This window comes from Triticum aestivum, chromosome 5B, assembly GCF_018294505.1.
Source record: "Triticum aestivum cultivar Chinese Spring chromosome 5B, IWGSC CS RefSeq v2.1, whole genome shotgun sequence".
NCBI lineage: Eukaryota > Viridiplantae > Streptophyta > Magnoliopsida > Poales > Poaceae > Triticum > Triticum aestivum.
The window spans coordinates 714,256,468-714,276,689 of NC_057807.1; the positions used below are offsets into that span (position 1 = coordinate 714,256,468).

The 20,222-nt window shown below is 43.0% G+C and overlaps 1 protein-coding gene across 2 annotated transcripts; it reads left to right on the forward strand.

Moving 5' to 3' along the window:
• Positions 1–425: 425 nt before the first annotated feature.
• On the forward strand, positions 426–5,822 carry LOC123114515 (uncharacterized). 2 transcript variants are annotated; one of them, XM_044536018.1, is made up of 9 exons: positions 435–878; positions 981–1,117; positions 1,554–1,667; positions 1,745–1,813; positions 2,281–2,419; positions 2,818–2,978; positions 3,056–3,185; positions 3,627–3,879; positions 3,963–4,003. In XM_044536018.1, exons 1-9 carry the CDS (start codon positions 537–539, stop codon positions 3,989–3,991), a joined length of 1,374 nt encoding a protein of 457 aa, XP_044391953.1. In that variant the 5' UTR covers positions 435–536; the 3' UTR covers positions 3,992–4,003. The 2 variants fall into 2 exon arrangements, with proteins under 2 accessions (XP_044391952.1, XP_044391953.1); XM_044536017.1 differs by having other exon boundaries at positions 426–878; positions 3,627–5,822.
• Positions 5,823–20,222: the final 14,400 nt, after the last annotated feature.

Genomic DNA, 20,222 nt, shown 5'->3' on the forward strand with positions numbered 1-20,222 from the left:
ACGGCGGTGGGATTGAAATTTGGGTTTGGGTTTGGGCCGGACAACGCCTCATCCTTGGGCTTTGGGTTTGGCAAGAGGCCACACGATGATAATAAACAAACCCTTTTTTTGTAGTATATTTTATGATAATAAATAATAAAATAAAATACTCCTATGTACTATTTTTGTGTGTGGAATTAATCGGAGCTACAACAATATTCTTTTTTGAGCTAGCACAGTATCCTTCCTACAAGGATACACATAGGAGTATCTTGTAGGCTAGGCTAGGCTAGTCTAGGTTAAGAAAAGAATCGGACGGCGGTGGGATAGAGATGTTGGATGTTGGATGTTGGATGTTGGATGTTGGATGGGATCGGACGGCGGAGGGCGGAGGGCGGAGGGCGTCTAATCCCTCATCCTTTGGCTTTGGCTTTGGATTTGGCTTTGGCAGCGGCCAGCGGAGGGGATCCATCCTCAGAGTCCAACCCTTGTCCTCTTACCCCGGCCGTCGACTCCCAACCGCCCGCCGCCGCCGCCGCCGCCCCGCGACGGGTCAGATGTCAGCCGGTCAGCCGAGGAAGCGGCCGCCGAACGCGCCCCCGCCCAACCACCACCAGCACCAGCAGCAGCACAGATCGAGCAAGCGGGCGAGGCCCGAGCAGCCGCCCCGCTCCCCGTTGCTCACCCTCAGCTCCCACATCCACCTCCGCTGGGATGACCGCTCCAGGCGGGCCCTCCCCGCCGACGACCAGATCGGCATCCCCTGGCGCCATCTCGCCCCCTTCATCGACTCCCCGCCCCGCGCCCGCACCCTCGCCCTCGCCGACGTCGCGCCCGTCCCCAGGCGGATTTTCTCCCTCGCCGACATCCCTCTCCTCGGCGGGGTGCTCTCCTACCAGGTAATAGTACTACTAATCTGCTCTCCCTCTCCCTCTCCCTCTCCCTCTCCCTCTGGGTATATGGATGGATGGATGGATGCTGAGGGTGCTTTGCTATTTTAGGTCTGGGACGCCTGCCTGACCGAGGCCGACAGGAGGTTTCTTGCTCGATTTCTTCCGGCCGGCTCCGACGCAGAGGAAGCAGTGCAGGATTTGCTCACAGGGGAAAATCACCACTTTGGGAACCCACTTCTAACCTGGCAAGTACTACTATTCCTACTTACTATTCCTTCCTACTTCATTACTTTACTTTACTTTACTTGACTGAGGATGATTCTGCTCATGCTGTCTTCATTCACTCACTTTGGTATTTATATTCAACAAAAACTTTAGTTAGTTGGCTTGCAGATTTTTAATTTTATAAGGTTATGACTGGTATGATGCGATTCTTGTGCCTGACCTATATCTTTAAAGAAAATTATTTATATTCAACAAAGGAAGCTCACAAACATGCACCAAATTTTACTTGCACAGTGCCTTTTTCTTATGCATGTGCATCACTACCAAATTAATGCCTGGCTGCCTCTGGTGCTGCTCTTCAGACAAAATTGCTCTCTGCTGCTTGGCGGTTCCGTACTTAGATAGTTCACAATTTCTGTTGGATATGAGTGCTCATTAGGTTCTGTTGCACTCCAGGTCCTCTGCTCTTTGCTCTGGTGATCTTCATCCAGACGCTCTACTTAACAAGGAGCAGCAAATCAGAGCTGATAAAAAGGCATATCATGCACAGTTGAAGAACTACCATTCCGAGTATGTCAAAATGCTAATAATCTACTCCATTCTGCTCATATTGCAATGCCATTCTTAATAACACCCTAACCATGCAGCATGACTGATACCGTCACGAGGTGGAGGGACAAATGGTTAACTTGTGACAATCCAAAAAGCTTGTTCAGGTTACTCTCTCCCCCTCAGATTTTATTTATTCAATCTTTTCGCTTCTACATCTTATTGGTAGTTGCTCGTTCATCCCTAAAATGATCCACTTGTCAAACACACACACACACACACACACACACACACACACACTACTTGATGCTCCTGGTAACCTTTGAATAGTTTTATGGTTCACTGGGATTTAAGAAAGTTTCTTTTTAAGCATCTAACTTTTCAAGCTCCTTTTTAGTCATTCGGCTTCTGGCTCGTCACCTAGCCTTTAGGAGTTCTCATTGGATTGCTACTTCCTTTTTTCTTATCTTGTGAAATATATATCTCATATATTGTTACTAGTTTGAATACCCTGGCGATACTTTGTTAGTTGCTACTAATAGTTCAACTGCTTCCTATTGGCTCTTACAAAAGGAAAAGCTCTTGTGTTTTGGATTATTCTAACTTGAAGCCTATTATTGCTTATCTCGTGTAGGGATAACCTTGCTAAACAGCGACGAGGGGACCGGCAGTCATCCGGAGAAAATGTCATATTTTCTAATGCTCCTAAGAATGCAATACCCATGAAGGTTGTACGAAACGGTGACGTCACAAAGTATATGTCATATATTAAGGTAAACTTTTTGGTGCTTAGAATAAATTTCTGCTTCCGCTATGCTGGAGTGGAAATGCGAGCCATTGCAGTTCTTCTTAACATAATATAACCAATCGTATATCACTTCTGTTTCTAATGCAGTGTCTGCTTGTTCGACCCAGTAGCATCAAATTCATTTAGGACTAAAGTAACTGTTAGATCTGACATAAATCCAGTTTTCTGAAATATTTTCCTAGAGGACAATATGTTGAATTTTTGATTGTTGCATCCATTAGCCACAGCTGATAGTAATATATCATGTTCCCCTTACGAAGATGCCATATTATTAGATGTATCTACCAGCAATTGTTTTTAATGTACTGCTGACATTATGCTGATCTGGAATCACAGATTTACTTTGGTGTGCCTATTTTTCAGGTCAGCAGGGCTCAACATGAACTTGTTAAGGGAATGAAACAATCTGGTGATGGCATTCAGACAAGACATCTTGTTGGTGTTATTGGTGATATTGATAACTTTCATGTGAAACCATATGAGACACTGATGGAGGATGAGAAACAGAAACTGCACGATCATTGGTCAGTAATAATATCTTAATTTTGTTTGTTTCTACTGTCAATGGGTCTTTTCTTACATCAAACTATACCCATGCTAGGGTCATTCTGTCATGTAAAGAACTCCCTGCTGCTTTCAAGGCCCGCCGGGAAGAGAAGTTGATTGCTGAGAAATTAAGGAGGTCGCTGTGCCTTGAAATTGCAGAGAGGAATATATCTGAGGTGGAAAAGGTTTGTTATGCCTTACCATTTTGAGCACTTCTACTTTTATATGAGGAACATGATTTGGAATTTACTTCTGTATGAAAATAAACTAGATTTTTCGCTTAGATGGGTTGAGCGCACATGATGTCAACTGCTTGCACGTGCATCTCTAACAAATCCTGGACTAGGATGTAGATGCTTGGTTCAAAAGACATGCTGTTGATAGTATTTGGTACAGCTATACATCTATTGTGCACGAAAATAGCAGGTTTCTTACTACACATTGCTGCCCAATGGGTCATTACACAATTTTATGATGGCAATGTATTAGTAATCATGCAGCACTACCGGTTTAGGCACCGAGCAAGCATGAAAATTTGCAAAGCATTTCTTATTTATTATGTATTCATTTAAAAGTTATGATTAGTTTCTAACAATCTGCCTGCCTTCTAATTTTTTTATGAGAAGGCAGAACAGTTAGGTGTCAGAACCGCAGAAGTTGGACAAGATGGTGCTTATCGAAATGGTGGCACCTCAGATAGACAGGAAGAACTGGTAGAGCACTCGCCTCAGGATGTGCCGCAATCCGGGAATAATAGCAGTGTAGGTCTTGAAGATGAAGAAGATGCCAATGATACAAGTGATACTACTGATACATCCACAGACTCTCATGACAGCCCAAACACGACAGATCAAGATGGCAATGACACAAGTGATACAGGTACATCCACTGACTCTCATGACGGCCCAAACGTGACAGATCAAGATGTTATGGACATGAATAACACGAATATGCCTACCCAGAGTCAGGGTACCTCAGACGAGCAAGATGAAGAAGTTGAAAAGATCAGCAGCACAAGTGCTAAAAGTGGCGACAGCTCAGACGCACAAGATGAAGCCCCTGTGGATATAAGCTGTAGGAACGGAATCTCTCAGAGCAATCCAGGCATGGAAGATGATGATATGGAAGATACCAGCTGCAAAGATGCAACTCTTCAAGACCATCACATTCCAGATATGCAATCTCAGGAGCCCAAGGCCATTAGCGGCACGATCTCACCTATTCAAGGCATCAACAGCCCGAATATGCTAGTTCAAGATTGCAAGAAGACTGGCTATATAGGTTTTCCTATTCATGTTCATGGCGGTTTCAATGAGCGAACTGACGACTTGAAGGACATGTGCTACCCGAGTGCCTCAACTGGACATGACAATGAAAACGAGATGAATGGCATGATTCTTGATCAAAGAGAGACTGATAATATCACAATGATACCCTCTGATAGTACTTTGAGCAGACAAAGCAATGTGAAAGGTCCTGAACTAAAAGGGCCTGCAGAATGCCAGAAAGAATTATGGCAGCCAGCAAGCCCTGTGGATTCCTTGTACCACCCTCCGGGGAATGGTCTGTACGCACAATCAGGTGCCCTGCAGCTTAAACATCATCCCTCTGGAGGGCCAGCAACTTGTATGGTTGACTTAATCAGTGTTCCTGCTGCACAAGCGACGAGCAATTCAGCATCTCTGTTGCAACCATGCACCAACCAGCTAAGCAGTGAGCAGCTCCTAAATGGCGCAAAGGGTGTCGGAATGGTCCCCTCATATTCCCTGGGACACGTGAATGGCATAAAACAGTCTATGGGCTTGCATTCCATGACAAACGGACACCTAGCTCAATCTGGTCTGGCCCAGGAGCAGATGCAGTTGCTTGGTGAGAGGCACAGCGGACTTTACTCGCAGCAAGTTGAGAACAACATCAACATGTATTCCAGTGCAACGCTCTGTACTCAGAACAGCTTCCCTATGGTTGAGCCGCAAAGTTTTGCTGGTCACGTGCCTGCGGATCAAGGTCGTAGCTGGTTCCCTGATGAGGACCAACCATCACATAATAATTGGTCTGGAATGGGGGGATCAAACGGCGTCGTTTTAGGCCAGGATCTGCCTGGCGGGGACGGGAGCCTTCTGAGTGTCCTGTCCCAGTACAAGCAGCAGGTGTCTTCACGCCCGTTGGGCTCGGACCAGCAGCTCGTTGGAGGAAGGAGGAATCTAGTTCCTCCTCATGGTGCTGAGGGTATGGCTGGAAATATACTTGCCCCAGCCCCAGATATGTATGGTTACACCCACCAGAATAATGTGGCAAGCAGCCAGGTAGATGGCAACCTGCAATGGGCACATCCACATCCTTCTTCCTCCTCTGCTTGCTTCAGGCAGTTTGGTGGAGCAGGCCCCTGGTCAAGATAGCTACCTACTCTACCTTTTTATAGAAGAAGGCATTTGTATAGGCTGTCCAATTTATTGATTCCGAGATTGCGGGAGGGGCGGTTTTGTTAGATTTGAGGCATGATTTGTTTGTGTACATAGTGATGGGATGTGGCGAGGTGTAGATATGCAGAGTTGCGGCGCAGAGAAGAAAGAGAATGAATGAATGAATAAGGGCTTCTTCCCTTGAGTGCAACTCCATTTGAGGTTTAGATTAGAAGAATGTTTCTTCTCTCTTGTTGGAATTTACAGAATAAGGAGTAGCTTGTTTTGTAGTGTCAATGTGACATGGTGAATTCAAGAATTTGACTTCATTTAGTCGTACAATTTTGTCGCTGTACTTCATTTAGCTACAATTTTCTAGTGTCAATGTGACATGGTGAATATCAGATCTGTTGCAATGCCTTTGGTTGTGATTCAAACTGCTATGCGAAAACATGTCTTAGCTTCATATGCAGCGCCGCTACCTGATTTGAATATTTGGAAAGAGAGTTCCAAAATTTATGCCATGTGACACGCATATGACTTAATATTTTATTAGTCATGTTCTAATTGAACACTTTCCATTTATGATATGATTAAAGGAGAAGATTGTTCTTTTACCAAACATATGCAGATCAAATCACGTCTTGTAATAAGAAGAAAACTTATTATGGTTGAAAATTTGAGTAGGTCATATGAGTTCTCTCCGGAAAATGGTCTTGCTTATGTAGCCTGTATCAAGAAATCAACACATATCTCCATCTAGGCTTGGCTGCGTTGTCCCACTCTTTTTTTATTAAACTAACTAAATAAAACACCACCCACTTTAATTTAATATAGATAAAATAGAGGAAGGTTACAATTGCATTCAATGGTTCCTTCAGCCAATCATGAGTCACAAACAAGCTTGCTAACCTAGCTAGTTCGCAAGCTACCTTATTTGCTTCTCTACTACTGTATTACAGTGTTTAAACCTGGAAGTAGGAAAATCACCAAGTGAGATGATAAAAATTGTTGAAAATCGCAGCCACTGCGCTCGTGGAACAACCTCCATTGTTCATTGTCTCGATACCTCCAGATTGCCAGCTGATAACTAGACGATTGCACCCCATTCTTTGCGCCAGGGACACATATCCAAGTGCCAACAACAGCCAGGACATCTGCCCACTGATACATCCATTTTGCATTATGTTTTCCTACTGTTAGTTATAGTGTTTTTATTCATTGTAACACTTTGTGGAGTAATTCCAATGTCTTTTCTCTCATAATATGCAAGGTTTACACAAAGACGGAGAATGCCGGTTTGGAATTCCGGACCTGAGAAAGCTATGTCAGAGATACCTATTCTGCACACCTCCAAATGAGCTGAAATTTTATGAAAAAATATTTTTGGATATATAATAAATATTGGAATATTGGAGAAAAGAAATACCAGAGGGGGCCACCCAGGTGTCCACTATGCACCAGGGCACGCCCTGGTGGGTAGTGGGGGTCCTGGCCCACCTATGGTGCCACCTTCTGGTATATAAGGTCTTTTAACCTAGAAAAAAAAATAAGGAGAGGACTTTTGGGATGGAGCGCCGCCATCTCGAGGCGGAACTTGGGCAAGAACACTTTGCCCTCCAGCGGAGCGATTTTGCCGGGGAACTTCCCTCTGGGCGGGAGGGGGGGGGGAATCGAAGCATCATCATCACCAACAACCCTCTCATATTGGGGAGGCCAATCTTCATCAACATCTTCAACAACCCCATCTCATCTCAAACTCTAGTTCATCTCTTGTGTTCAATCTTTGTATCAAAACCTCAGATTGGTACCTGTGGGTGACTAGTAGTGTTGATTACATCTTGTAGTTGATGCTAGATGGTTTATTTGGTGCAAGATTATTTGTTAAGATCCATTATGCTATTTAACACCCCTCTGATCTTGAGCATGAATATTATTTGTGAGTAATTGCCCTTGTTCTTGAGGCCACGGGAGAAGTCAGGTTGCAAGTAATCATGTGAATTTGATATTCGTTCGATATTTTGATGATATGTATGTTGAGATTCCCTTAGTGGTGTTATGTGAACGTCGACTACATGACACTTCACCATCTCTGGGCCTAAGGGAATGCATTGTGGAGTACTTATTAGATGATGGGTTGCTAGAGTGACAGAAACTTAAACCCTAGTTTATGCGCTATTCCATAAGGGCTGATTTGGATCCATATGTTTAATGCTACGGTTAGATGTTATCTTAATTCTTCTTTTATAGTCGCGGATGCTTGCGAGGGGGTTAATCATAAGTGGGAGTCTTGTTCAAGTAAGAACAACACTCAAGCACCGGTCCACCCACATATCAAATTATCAAAGTAGCGAACGTGAATCAAACCAATATGATGAAAGTGACTAGATGAAATTCCCGTGTGTCCTCAAGAACGCTTTGCTTATTGTAAGAGATTGTTCCAGCCTGTCCTTTGCTACAAAAAGGATGGGCTACCTTGCTGCACTTTTGTTACCGTTACCATTACTTGCTCGTTACAGATTATCTTGCTATCAAACTACCTGTTACCGATAATTTCAGTGCTTGCAGAAACTACCTTGCTGAAAACCGCTTGTCATTTCCTTCTGCTCCTCGTTGGGTTCAACACTCTTACTTATCAAAAGGACCACGATTGATCCCCTATACTTGTGGGTCATCAAGACTCTTTTCTGGCGCCATTGTCAGGGGGTGAAGTGCTCTTGGTAAGTGGAAATTGGTAAGGAAAAAAAATATATTACGTGCTGAAATTTACTTTTACTTGCTACTATGAAAAACAATTCTTTGAGGGGTTTGTTCGGGATATATTCACCTCGACCGAAGGAATAAAGAGTTGCCCCTCAACCTATTGCACCTACTAAAAATATTGGTTATGAAATTCCTTTGGGTATGATAGAGAAACTGCTAGGTAATCCTTATGCAGGAGATGGAACACTACATCCTGATATTCACCTAATCTATGTTGATGAAGTTTGTAGATTATTTAAGCTTGCGGGTTTACCCGGAGATGAAGTTAAGAAGAATGTTTTCCCTTTATCTTTAGGGGGAAAAGCATTGACATGGTATGGGCTATGTGATGATATTGGAGCTTGGGATTGGAAGCGACTGAAATTGGAATTTCACCAAAAGTTTTATCCTATGCATCTAGTTCATCGTGATCAGAATTATATATATAATTTTTTGCCTCGTGAAGGAGAAAGTATCGCTCTAGCTTGGGGGGGGGGGGGGGTTAAATCAATGTTATATTCATGCCCCAATCATGAGGTCTCAAGAGAAATTATTATACATAATTTTAATTCTCGGCTTTCTCGTAATGATCAATCCATACTTGATACCTTTTGTGCTGGTTCTTTTATGAAGAAGACTATTAAATTCAGGTGGGATATCTTGGAAAGAATTAAAAGCAACTCCGAAGATTGGGAACTCGATGAAGGTAAAGAATCGGGTATTAAGCTTGAGTTTGATTGTGTTAAATCTTTTATGAATACCGATGCCTTTCACAAGTTTAGCACTAAATATGGACTTGACTCTGAGATAGTAGCCTCTTTTGTGAATCATTTGCTACTCATGTTAATCTCCCTAAAAAGAAGTGGTTTAAATACCATCCCCCTATTAAAGAAAAGATTGAGGAGCCAGTTATAGTTAAAGATAAAACTATCATTTACAATGTTGATCCAGTTGTGCCTACTACTTATATTGAAAAACCACCTTTCCCTGTTAGGATAAAGGAACATGCTAAGGTTTCAACTGTGATTAATAAGAGTAACATTAAAGTACCTAGACCCTCTGAATAAATTAAAGTAGAACCTAGTATTGCCATGGTTAAAGATCTCTTGGTCGATAATATTGATGGGCATGTTATTTATTTATGTGCTGAAGCTGCTAGAATTGCCAAACCCGATACTAAAGATAAGAATAAGACTGTTGTTGGCATGCCTATTGTCTCAGTTAAAATAGGAGATAACTGCTATCATGGTTTATGTGATTTGGGCGCTAGTGTGAGTGCTATTCCTTTTACTTTATACCAAGAAATTATGAATGATATATCACCCGCTGAAAATAGAATATATTGATGTCACTATTAAACTTGCTAATAGAGATACTATCACACCACTTGGGATCGTTAGAGATGTTGAAATCTTGTGTGAGAAAATAAAATACCCTACTGATTTCCTAGTTCTTGGTTCTGCACAAGATGATTTTTGTCCCATAATATTTGGAAGACCTTTCTTGAACACCGTTGATGCTAAGATAGATGGCCATAAAGAAGCAGTCAGTGTCAATTTGGGTGACGTGTCTCATGAGTTTAATTTCTCTAAGTTGCGTAAACAACCTCATAATAAAGAATGACCTAGTAAGGATGAAATAACTGGTCTTGTTGCTATTGCCGTACCACCTATTGATCCACTAAAACAATATTTGCTAGACCATAAAAATGATATGCACTTGCATGAAAGAAATGAAATAGATAAAATTTTCTTTGAACAACAACCTATCCTTAAACACAATTTACCTGTTGAATCTCTAGGAGGTCCTCCTCCACCTAAAGGTGATTATGTGTTTGAATTAAAGCAATTGCCTGACACTTTGAAGTATGCTTATCTTGATGAGAAAAAGGTATATCCTGTTATTATTAGTGCTAACCTTACAGAACATGAAGAAGAGAGATTATTAAAAATTCTAAGGAAGCACCGTGCTGCTATTGGATGTACTATTGATGATCTCAAGGGCATTAGTCCCACTCTCTGTCAGCACAAGATTAATATGGAGCCTGATGCTAAACCTGTCATTGATCATCAACGATGATTGAATCCCAAGATGAAGGAAGTGGTAAGAACTCAAATACTAAAGCTTCTAGAGGCAGGTATAATCTATCTCATAGCTAATAGTAGATGGGTAAGTCATGTTCATTGTGTCCCTAAAAAGGAGGTATTACTGTTGTTCCCAATGATAAAAATGAACTCATTCCACAAAGTATAGTGACTGGCTATAGAATGGTAATTGATTTTAAAAATTAAACAAAGCTACTAGGAAAGATCATTACCCTCTGCCTTTCATTGATCAAATGTTAGAAAGATTGTCTAAGCACACACACTTTTGCTTTTTGGATGGATATTCTGGTTTCTCTCAAATACTTGTATCACAACCTGATCAAGAGAAAACCACCTTTACTTGTCCTTTTGGAACTTATGCTTATATATGTATGCCTTTTGGTTTATGTAATGCACCTACTACCTTTGAAAGATGTATGACTGCTATATTCTCTGACATTTGTGAAAAGATTGTTGAGGTTTTCATGGATGATTTCTCCATTTACAGAACTTCTTTTGATGATTTCTTAAGCAACCTTGATCGAGTTTTGCAAATATGTGAGCAAACTAATCTTGTCTTGAATTGGGAGGAGTGCCACTTTATGGTGAATGAAGGTATTGTTTTGGGGCATAAAATTGGTAGGAAAAGACCATTGCTCGTCCCGGACCGCCACTCATAAGGAAGACAATCAATAATAAATCATGCTCCAACTTCATAGCATAACGAGAGACTATACGTGCATGCTTCGGGAATCACACACTACTGGAATCCACTTCTTTGACGTCTGCCACCTCTTTGCCATCCGCCAGCTGACGGTAAAGAGCCTCTTTGTCGTCCGCTTCCACAAAGCGGACGGCAAAGAAATGGCAGATAGCAAAAATGCTATTTTTCGTCAGCTGTTTCTTTGCCGTCAGCCAGATGACGGCAAAGAGCTAGAAGGCAGACGACAAAGGGCCAGGTGGGCCCCACAGGGCACGGCGTGGCTAGGTCAGGTTCTTTGTCGTCCGCCAGCGGACAACAAAGAGGAGACGTAGACCAGCCCTAAACGGCCGTCCTCTTTGCCGTTTGCTAGCTGACAGCAAAGAAAGCCCACTTAACGGGCCGTGCCGTCTCCCCTCTCTCTCTTTCTCTGTCTGCCTCCCGCGCGCCTGCCTCTCTCCTTTCCCGCCGCTGTCATCGCCGCCGGCCAGCCCCGCCCCCCGGACGCAGCCCCCGCCGCCGTCCAACCCTCCCCCCGCGAAGAGGAACCCCGCCGCGCCCCGTCGCCCCGCCGCCGGAGAGGCCAGCGCCGGGCCGCCCCGGTGCCGGACCCCTCCCCGTGGCCCTGCGCCGCCCCGCCCCGTTGCCGCCCTCCTCCCCGTGGCCCCTGCGCCGCCCCGCCCCACCAGCCTACCTCGCCCTCCACCGGTGATCCCCTGCAGGTTTGTTCTTCCCCCCTTTTTTAGTTTAGTTTTTTTAGTTTCTTTTAGTTTAAGTTTCTATTTTAGTTTTAGTTTTAGTTTTAGTTTTAGTTTTATTTTCAGTTTAGTTTTAGTTTATTTTAGATTAGTTTTAGTTTTAATTTAGAAGAAGAAGAGGAGTAGAAGGAGGAGGAGGAGGGAGGAAGAGGAGGAGGGAGAAGAAGAAGAAGAAGAAGAAGAAGAAGAAGAAGAAGAAGAAGAAGACCCTAAATAGCAAGTATCGTCGGTGCGAGATACATATGGCCGTCGGTGCCGAACACTACATCCACGTCCCACAAGTGACGCCGACGTCCGGCGTCCCAAAGCAACTATTCTCGGTGTCAATGGCGGTCGAACAGCATCGCGAATTTGTCTGGCAGCCTCTGCGATGACGATTAAAAGGCAAGTGTTGAAACTTGAAACACCCAAACTGACTCAAGTCGGTTTGGTTCTTTGAAATTTCAAAACTTGGCTTTAATCCTCATCGCAGAGGCTGCCACACAAATTCGCGATGGTCTTCGACCGTCATCGGCCACCAGAACCATTGCGAATTATGGGGTTAATTAGGGGGTTCCTCGGTGTCGATGGTACCATAAATAGTAAGTATCATCAGTGCGAGGTACATGTGGCCGCAGGTGTCGAATACTACATCCACGTCCCACAAGTGACACAGGGGTCCTGCGTCTAGCAGCAACAGTTCTCGGCGTCGATGGCGGTCGAACACCATTGCAAATTTGTCTGGCAGCCTCAGAGATGACGATTGAAAGCTAAGTGTTGAAACTTGAAACAGCCAAACTAACTCAAGTCGGTTTGGTTGTTTGAAAATTTCAAAACATGGTGTTAATCCTCACCGCAGAGGCTGCCAGACAAATTCGCCAAGGTGTTCGACTGTCATCGGCCACCAGAACTATTGTTGCGGGATGCATGGCGTCGACTTCACTTGTGGGATGTGGATCTAGTGTTCAACGCCGACCGCCTCATGTACCTTGCACCAAGGTAGTTGCTATTTAGTTTACCCGGGGACGAGCGGGTTAGAGGGTTCCTCGGTGTGGATGGTACCGTAAATAGCAAATATCGTCAGTGCGAGGTACATGTGGCCGTCGGTGTCGAATACTTGCTATGTTACTCATCTTTCGATTTAAATATGCAGTTATTTCGTCGTTGCGAGGGTCTAGTGTTCGACGAGCTCCGCCCCTGCATTCATTAGTGAGCACAAATGACATCTCCTCCTCCCCCCTTCATTTGCTCTGTTTTGGTCTTCGTGCCGATGAAACTTGCTAGCTATAGGTGTCAATCATCAGTATGCGTAACCACTACGCGTCTCCCGTTCGAAAGGGTTACATCTATAAATATGCATGCATTTGCATATTTATAATCGTGATTCTTTTGAATTGTCCAACGTTATCCATGGACAGCCCGAGTATGTGTAGATTGGGTTCGTTTTCCCATATGCCCAGCTCCGGTTCCGATGCAGAATTTTGTTAGTGCCTCCCTGTTGTTCTCCGGGTACACATCCTCTCTGCTTATTGCCGAGACGTGTATCAGAAGAATAACGGGAAGGTGCTGCCGAAATTTTGCGTCAGATCCGGAGTAGAGCATGGGAAAACGAACCCGATCTACACATACTCGGGTGGGATTAGGACCTATCCTTACCTATTAGCGTGTAGGTTGCATGGACGTAATAAAACTAACAAACTCCATTAACTGATGGATAAGGTTTGCCTAATTATGTATATATTTCTTGTGTGTCCAATAGGAAGTCAATATGAGTGATCGTGCGTGGATGTACACCGGTTACACTAGTCAGTATGTTCGGACCGAGGAATGGTTAACAAAAACTAAGGGGTTTGTTAGAGCCGCATTTGCCAATGGCCAGAAATTTAGCTGGTGCCCCTGTGTCCGGTGCGACAACTATAATCAGAGGGACGAGCTTGAAATGAGTAAACACCTGCAGAAGTTTGGTTTTACGCCTGGTTACACGGTCTGGACATTACATGGTGAGTCTGCCCAACGTGCCAGAGCCGAGGTGGTTCGTCGTTGCACCGACGAGCATGGTACCGGGGCCGTAGACGTGGTGCAACACGTATGCTCGGGACTCGGACGAGGAGATGGAGGAATCTGCAAAGGCCTTCACTGAAATGTTGGAGTCCTCAAAACGTCCTCTCCATGAGCACACTAAGCTTTGTCAGCTGGATGCCATCTCACAAATAATGGCTTTGAAGGCTCAATTCAACTTGGGCAAAGAATGCTATGACGCGATGATGACAGTTTTCAGACAATTTCTACCCAAAGGCCATGTGCTACCTCCAAACCTGTACCAGTCAGACAAAATCCTCCGTGCTCTTAAGATGCCCTATGAGAAGATACATGCCTGTGAGAAAGGATGTGTCTTATTTAGGCTTCAGTATGAGGACTTGAACTATTGTCCCATTTGCAATTCTTCCAGGTATGTTGTGGTAGACAACGGTATGGGTGAGAAGACGCAGACCAAAATACCCGTTAATGTTCTTCGGTGTATGCCAATCGTACCAAGACTTGAACGCCTTTTCATGGTCGAAGAGACAGCCAGACAGATGACATGGCACAAAACAGGCAAAAGAATCGAACTAGATGCAGATGGGAATGTGATGATGGTGCACACATCGGATGGTGAAGCGTGGAAGAGCTTCGATGCATTACATAAGGAAAAAAACGGCAGATCCAAGGCATCCTCGAGTCAGTGTCAGCACAGATGGGTTCAGTGTGTTTGGTCAGATGTCAGCCCCATACAACTGTTGGCCCGTGTTTGTCATTCCACTCAATCTCCCCCCGGGCAGATTATGCAAAGAAAGAACATTTTCCTGACGTTGATAATTCCAGGGCCCAACTATCCGGCGAAGAATATGAATGTGTACATGCAGCTGCTTCAGGACGAATTGCAAGAATCTTGGGATAATGGGTTCAAGACATACGACGCCTTTAGCAAAGAGAACTTCATAATGCGTGCCTGGTACATGTACTCGACGCATGACTTGCCGGTGTATGCGCTATTCGTTGGCTGGTGTGTGCATGGAAGGTTCCCGTGCCCCACATGCAAGGGAGCTCTTGAGTTTCGTTGGCTGACGGTGGGTGCAAGTATAGTTGCTTCGACTTGCATAGACAGTTTCTAGATCCTCGCCATAAGTTCAGGAAAGACAAGAAGAACTTCATGAAAGGTAGAGTTGTCAAACACTCTGCACCACCTGCGTTGACAGGCCAACAGACCCTAGATCAGATAAACACTCTCGAGCCAGATCCAGAGCGTCCAAGGTATTTCAAGGGGTATAATAAGGAACACGCATGGACTCACAAGACATGCTTATGGGATCTGCCTTATTTCAAAGACCTCCTTTGCCCACACAACATCGACATGATGCACATTGAAAAGAATATCGCCGAAGCCATTTTTGGTACATTGTTCGGTATAGAGGGGAAATCAAAGGATAATACTAAGGCTAGAGACGATCTAGAGGAGCTCTATGATAGACCGTTACAAAACATGCAAGAACTGAAAGGAAGGCGGGACTGGAAGAAGCCAAAGGCATGGTTCAATCTTGGAAGGCCAGCTATGAAGGAAATTATTTTGTGGGTGAAAATGCAGTTGATGTTCCCCGATGGGTATGCAACAAATCTAAAGAGGGGAGCGAGTCTTGATAAATTGAAAATATTTGGTCTAAAAAGTCATGATTGGCACATATGGATAGAGCGGATAATGTCGGTGATGTTGCGTGGCTTCATCCCTGAGGATGAATGGATAGTACTGGCAGAGCTGAGCTATTTCTTCCGTGTTCTTTGTGCGAAAGAACTATCGCCTGGCCTCCTAGAAGAAATGGAACAGCTGGCGCCGTTGTTGATCTGCAAGTTAGAGATGATCTTTCCGCCAAGCTTCTTTAATCCAATGCAACACTTGATTTTGCATCTCCCGACCGAGGCATGATTGGGGAGGGGGCATGCAAAATCGTTGGTGCTACTCAACTGAGAGGGTACAGAAGACGCTTTGAGAAAAATGTAAAAATAAACGTAGAATAGAAGCATCGATGGCCGAGGCATTCATCACTGAGGGGCATCAAACTTCGTGACAGCACACTACGAAGCCAAAAATCATCATTTGCATAATCTGAAGCCTTGGTACAATGCTGACGAGCCTACAAAGCGTCAATCCAACCTCAGCCTATTCAAATAGAATCTCGCACCATCGAGTGCTTGGAAACCAGTATCGTTGTATGTTGAAGAATGGCAGACCATTTCGCTGTATCTCTTTAACAACCTAACAGAAGTGCGGCCGTACATCGAGTAAGATCTCGTTACATTGTTTCGCAACTACTAATTTCTTTGAAATGCTCTTATTCCTAGATATTTGATGCAGTCGATACATAGCCATATTCTCATATGGAGCGGTGATCCAAAAGGATTCCGTCAAAGAGTATGAGCTTCTGGCAAAGCAAGGAGGCAAATATCCTGGTTTCATCTCTTGGTTCAAAAAACGGTAATTTCCATTAGACCCTTTCATTTCTTTGGCTAATTTGCGACTAATGCAACATATCCTTTCTTATTAAACTTGTAGGCTAATTTAGAGATTATGGATGCCGAATTGAGACAAGTAGCTAATGGTTTTGACTATAAGGTCCGTTCATTTGACAATTACGACATCAACGGGTATCGCTTTCGTACTTATGGCAAAGAGCTATCTATGGTCGACCGAAAGTCTACAAATTGTTGTGTCTCTGCTATCGGCGAAGGAGGTGTCGAGTATTATGGAAGAGTTGAATCAATTTATGAACTTCAATTCTATGGTGATAACCCACCAAGCGTCGTACTCTTCAGATGTTATTGGTTCCAGCCCAGGGAGACTAGAAGGACTCATGAACATATACGCCTAGTCGAAATCAAACAAAGCACCCATTTGGATGTTCCCGATGTTTATATTACGGCTCAACAGGAAACCCAAGTTTTCTATCTACCGTGGGCCTGTCAAAGTGATCCAAATCTCAGTGGTTGGGATGTCGTTTATGAAGTGCCGCCACGTGTTAGACCACCTCCCCCCAATGAAAAGGATTATGAATGCCACATTAACCAAGACACATATGACGAAGGAGAATTCTTCCAAGAAACACATATTGCCAAAAAACGTTTCAAGAAATGCTCTACTCCACCCCAGAGCATTGAAGTAGACAACGATAGTGAATCCGACCCTGAGCCGGAACAAGAAGAGCCAGAAGAAGAAGAAGTTACTGCTGCAGATGACCTATCAATGCTTGAACGATTACGTAAAGGTGGCCTTCCACATGATGATGCATTTATTAATGATGATGATTAGCACGTCATTACCGATAGTGATGATGATGATGCATTTATTAATGATGATGATGAGCATGTCATTACCGATAGTGATTCTTAGGTATTCAAATTTCCATGTTGTACTTTGTATGATTTATATAGTTGGTATGTATAATTTTCTTACCTTGTATGATTGTTTCTTATACATAGTGCCATGGTCTTGATTTCCGTCCCCGTCGGCCCTCGCCCGCTTTATGATTCGGATGTGGTAAATTATCTTTCATAACTATTTGTTGCATTTCGCATTTATGACAATTATGGCCATCAAGTTGACATAGAGATATTTTAATATAGGAGGTATGTGAACCGGAATTTGAAACCGACCCTCTTGTCGAGAAGTTAAATTTAGTTGGAAAAGAAAATGAGTATTTGAAAGAAAAAATTAAAAGAATTGAAGAAGAGAAGATGACATTGGAGTTGTCTGTTGCCGATGTCATCGATGATCACAAGATGAAGATGAATGCAATGCGCTTGAAGATGGATGCAATGCGCCTGAAGCTTAAGAAGATTAGAAAATATGCCATTGATAATGAGGCTTGGTATCATTATGTCGTTGGATCAATTGTTACCTTAGTTGCGATCTTCATCATATTTGTTGTGATGAGGGTAAGTTTTCTCTAATGTTTTGCTTTACAAATGGATACTTAGCTTATTTTCCTTCTAAATGGCATAATTACCTATAAGTTATATAAAAAATGAGCTAACTTAGCTTATTCAGTTCATTTATGACATACTTAGCATACTTAGGTCAAAAATGGCATGATAATCTTTGTTACGTCCAAAATGATATAGACTTAGCTTATTTTCCTCGAAAATGACATAATAACCTTACTAAGCTCCAAAATGACCTATTTACCTAGCTTAGCTCTAAAATGACCTACACTTAGCATTTTTACCTAGCTTAGCTCTAAGAAGAGGAGAGGAGAAAAAGAAAGAGAGAAAAAAATCTTCTTCTTCTTCTTCTTCTTCTTCTTGTTCTAACTAGTCTTCTTCTTCTTCTACTTCTTCTTCTAACTTTCATCTTTCCCAATTTGCAGATTTGCTTTACATGAGGAAGGCTTGGATTCATAGAGTGTACTATTCTTCTGGTGTTTCGTTGTTGTTTATGAAAACTTGTTTGGATATGTATGTCTATATGGATATGTTGTTGGAAACTTGTTTGTGGTTATGTATATATGGATATGTTGGACTTTGTTGAACTATGTTGTTGGATTTGATCAAATATGTTGTTGAACATGCTGTTGGATATGTATGCATGTATATCTGTGTTTGAAACCATGTCTAATTAATTGGATTAAAATAAAAACAGGGGATGTATAACCTCTTTGCCGTCTGCTAGTGGACAACAAAGAGCTTTGCCGTCCGCTAGCAGACGACAAAGAGGACATGTGGCAGTCACCTGTGCAAACTGGCAAGACTGGCGGCCTATTTGGTCATTTTGCCGTCTGCAAGCGGACGACAAAGTTACCAAATAGGCCTGGCAAACAGGGCCATCTATGCCGTCTGCTAGCTGACGGCATAGCTGGCCACATGGCAGCATCCCAGTGCTGCCCTAGCTAACATCTTTGTCGTCTGTCAGCGGACGACAAAGAGCTTTGCCTCTTTGCCGTCGGCTGGCGGACGACAAAGAACGTTGTTAACCCCCTAACGGCTCTCACCTCACACCGCTGACGTCCGTCGTCGTTTCTGTCTGCTGGCCTCGGTTGGCTGATGGCACAATCCTTTGCCGTCCGTTTCTATTAAGCGGACGACAAAGAAGGCCTTTGCTGGCACGTGTTCAGCTGGACGGTTTGCCGTCCGCTGGCTGACGGCAAACAACTTTGTCGTCCGGGATTAGTGCCTTTGCCGTCCTCCATGGCGGACGACAAAGAAGCTGATTCCAGTAGTGACAAACCTTAACACCAATATTCCTTCTAACCACAACCATTTACTAGTACCTCCCACATATTACCATCTCTATATCGCAAAACTATTGCAAGGAATCGAACATATCATATTCAATGATTCATAAGTTTTATGTAGGATTTTATGACTAACCATGCAAATGACCAATTCCCGTTGACTCTCTAAATAGATATAAGTGAATCATGAGAGTTTAATTATTTATATAAAAGATCATGCTCTAATAAATATAAGTGAAGCAAAAGAGCATTCTACAAACAACATTTTCCATGTGAAGAGAAACAGGAAATCCAAACTTTTCAAATGATATAAGTGAAGCACATGAAGCATTCTACAAAGTCATACTCAAAAGATATAAGCGAAGTGAAATGATCATTCCATAAATCAACCATGGACTATCTCATACCAATATGGTGCATAAAATAAAAGTGAAAACTAAACACAAAAGACGCTACAAGATTTACACATATCATGTGAATGAAACGAAGATGAAAACACCTTGAATCTGAAACTATTGTGGCACATCTTACCAAGTTGAATGATATAGCTACCCTATTTACTCATGATGATAAATCTCGCTACTTTTATATCCTTAAGATATTTCCGTTCTCATTAAAGGGTGATGCTAAGAATTGGTATAATTCCCTTGATCTTGGTTGTGTGCGTAGTCCCCAGGATATGATTTATTACTTCTCTGCTAAATATTTCCCTACTCATAAGAAACAAGCTGCCTTGCGGGAAATATATAATTTTGTGCAAATCAAAGAAGAGACTCTCCCACAAGCTTGGAGGAGGCTTCTCCGGTTACTTAATGCTTTGCCTGATCATCCACTTAAGAAAAGTGAAATACTCGATATCTTTTATAATGGACTAACCGATGCTTCCAAGAACTACTTGGATAGTTGTGCTGGTTGTGTTTTCAGGGAAAGAACAGTCGACGAAGCTGAGTTACTATTGAATAATATGTTGACTAATGAAAATAATTGGACTCTCCCGGAGCCAATTCCTGAGGCAATTCCTGAACCAATTGAGCCAACTCCTGAGCCTATTCCTAAACCCACTCCAAAGAAGAGAGGTGTTCTATTTCTCAGTCCTGAAGATATGCAAGAGGCAAAGAAATCAATGAAAGAAAAAGGCATTAAAGCTGAAGACGTTAAGAATTTACCACCTATTGAAGAAATACATGGCCTTGATATACCGCCTGTTGAAGAACCACATTGTCTTGATAACCCGACATAGGTAGTAAAGGTAAATTCTCTCTATAGATATGATAAAGTTGAAATCCCCTCCACTAAAT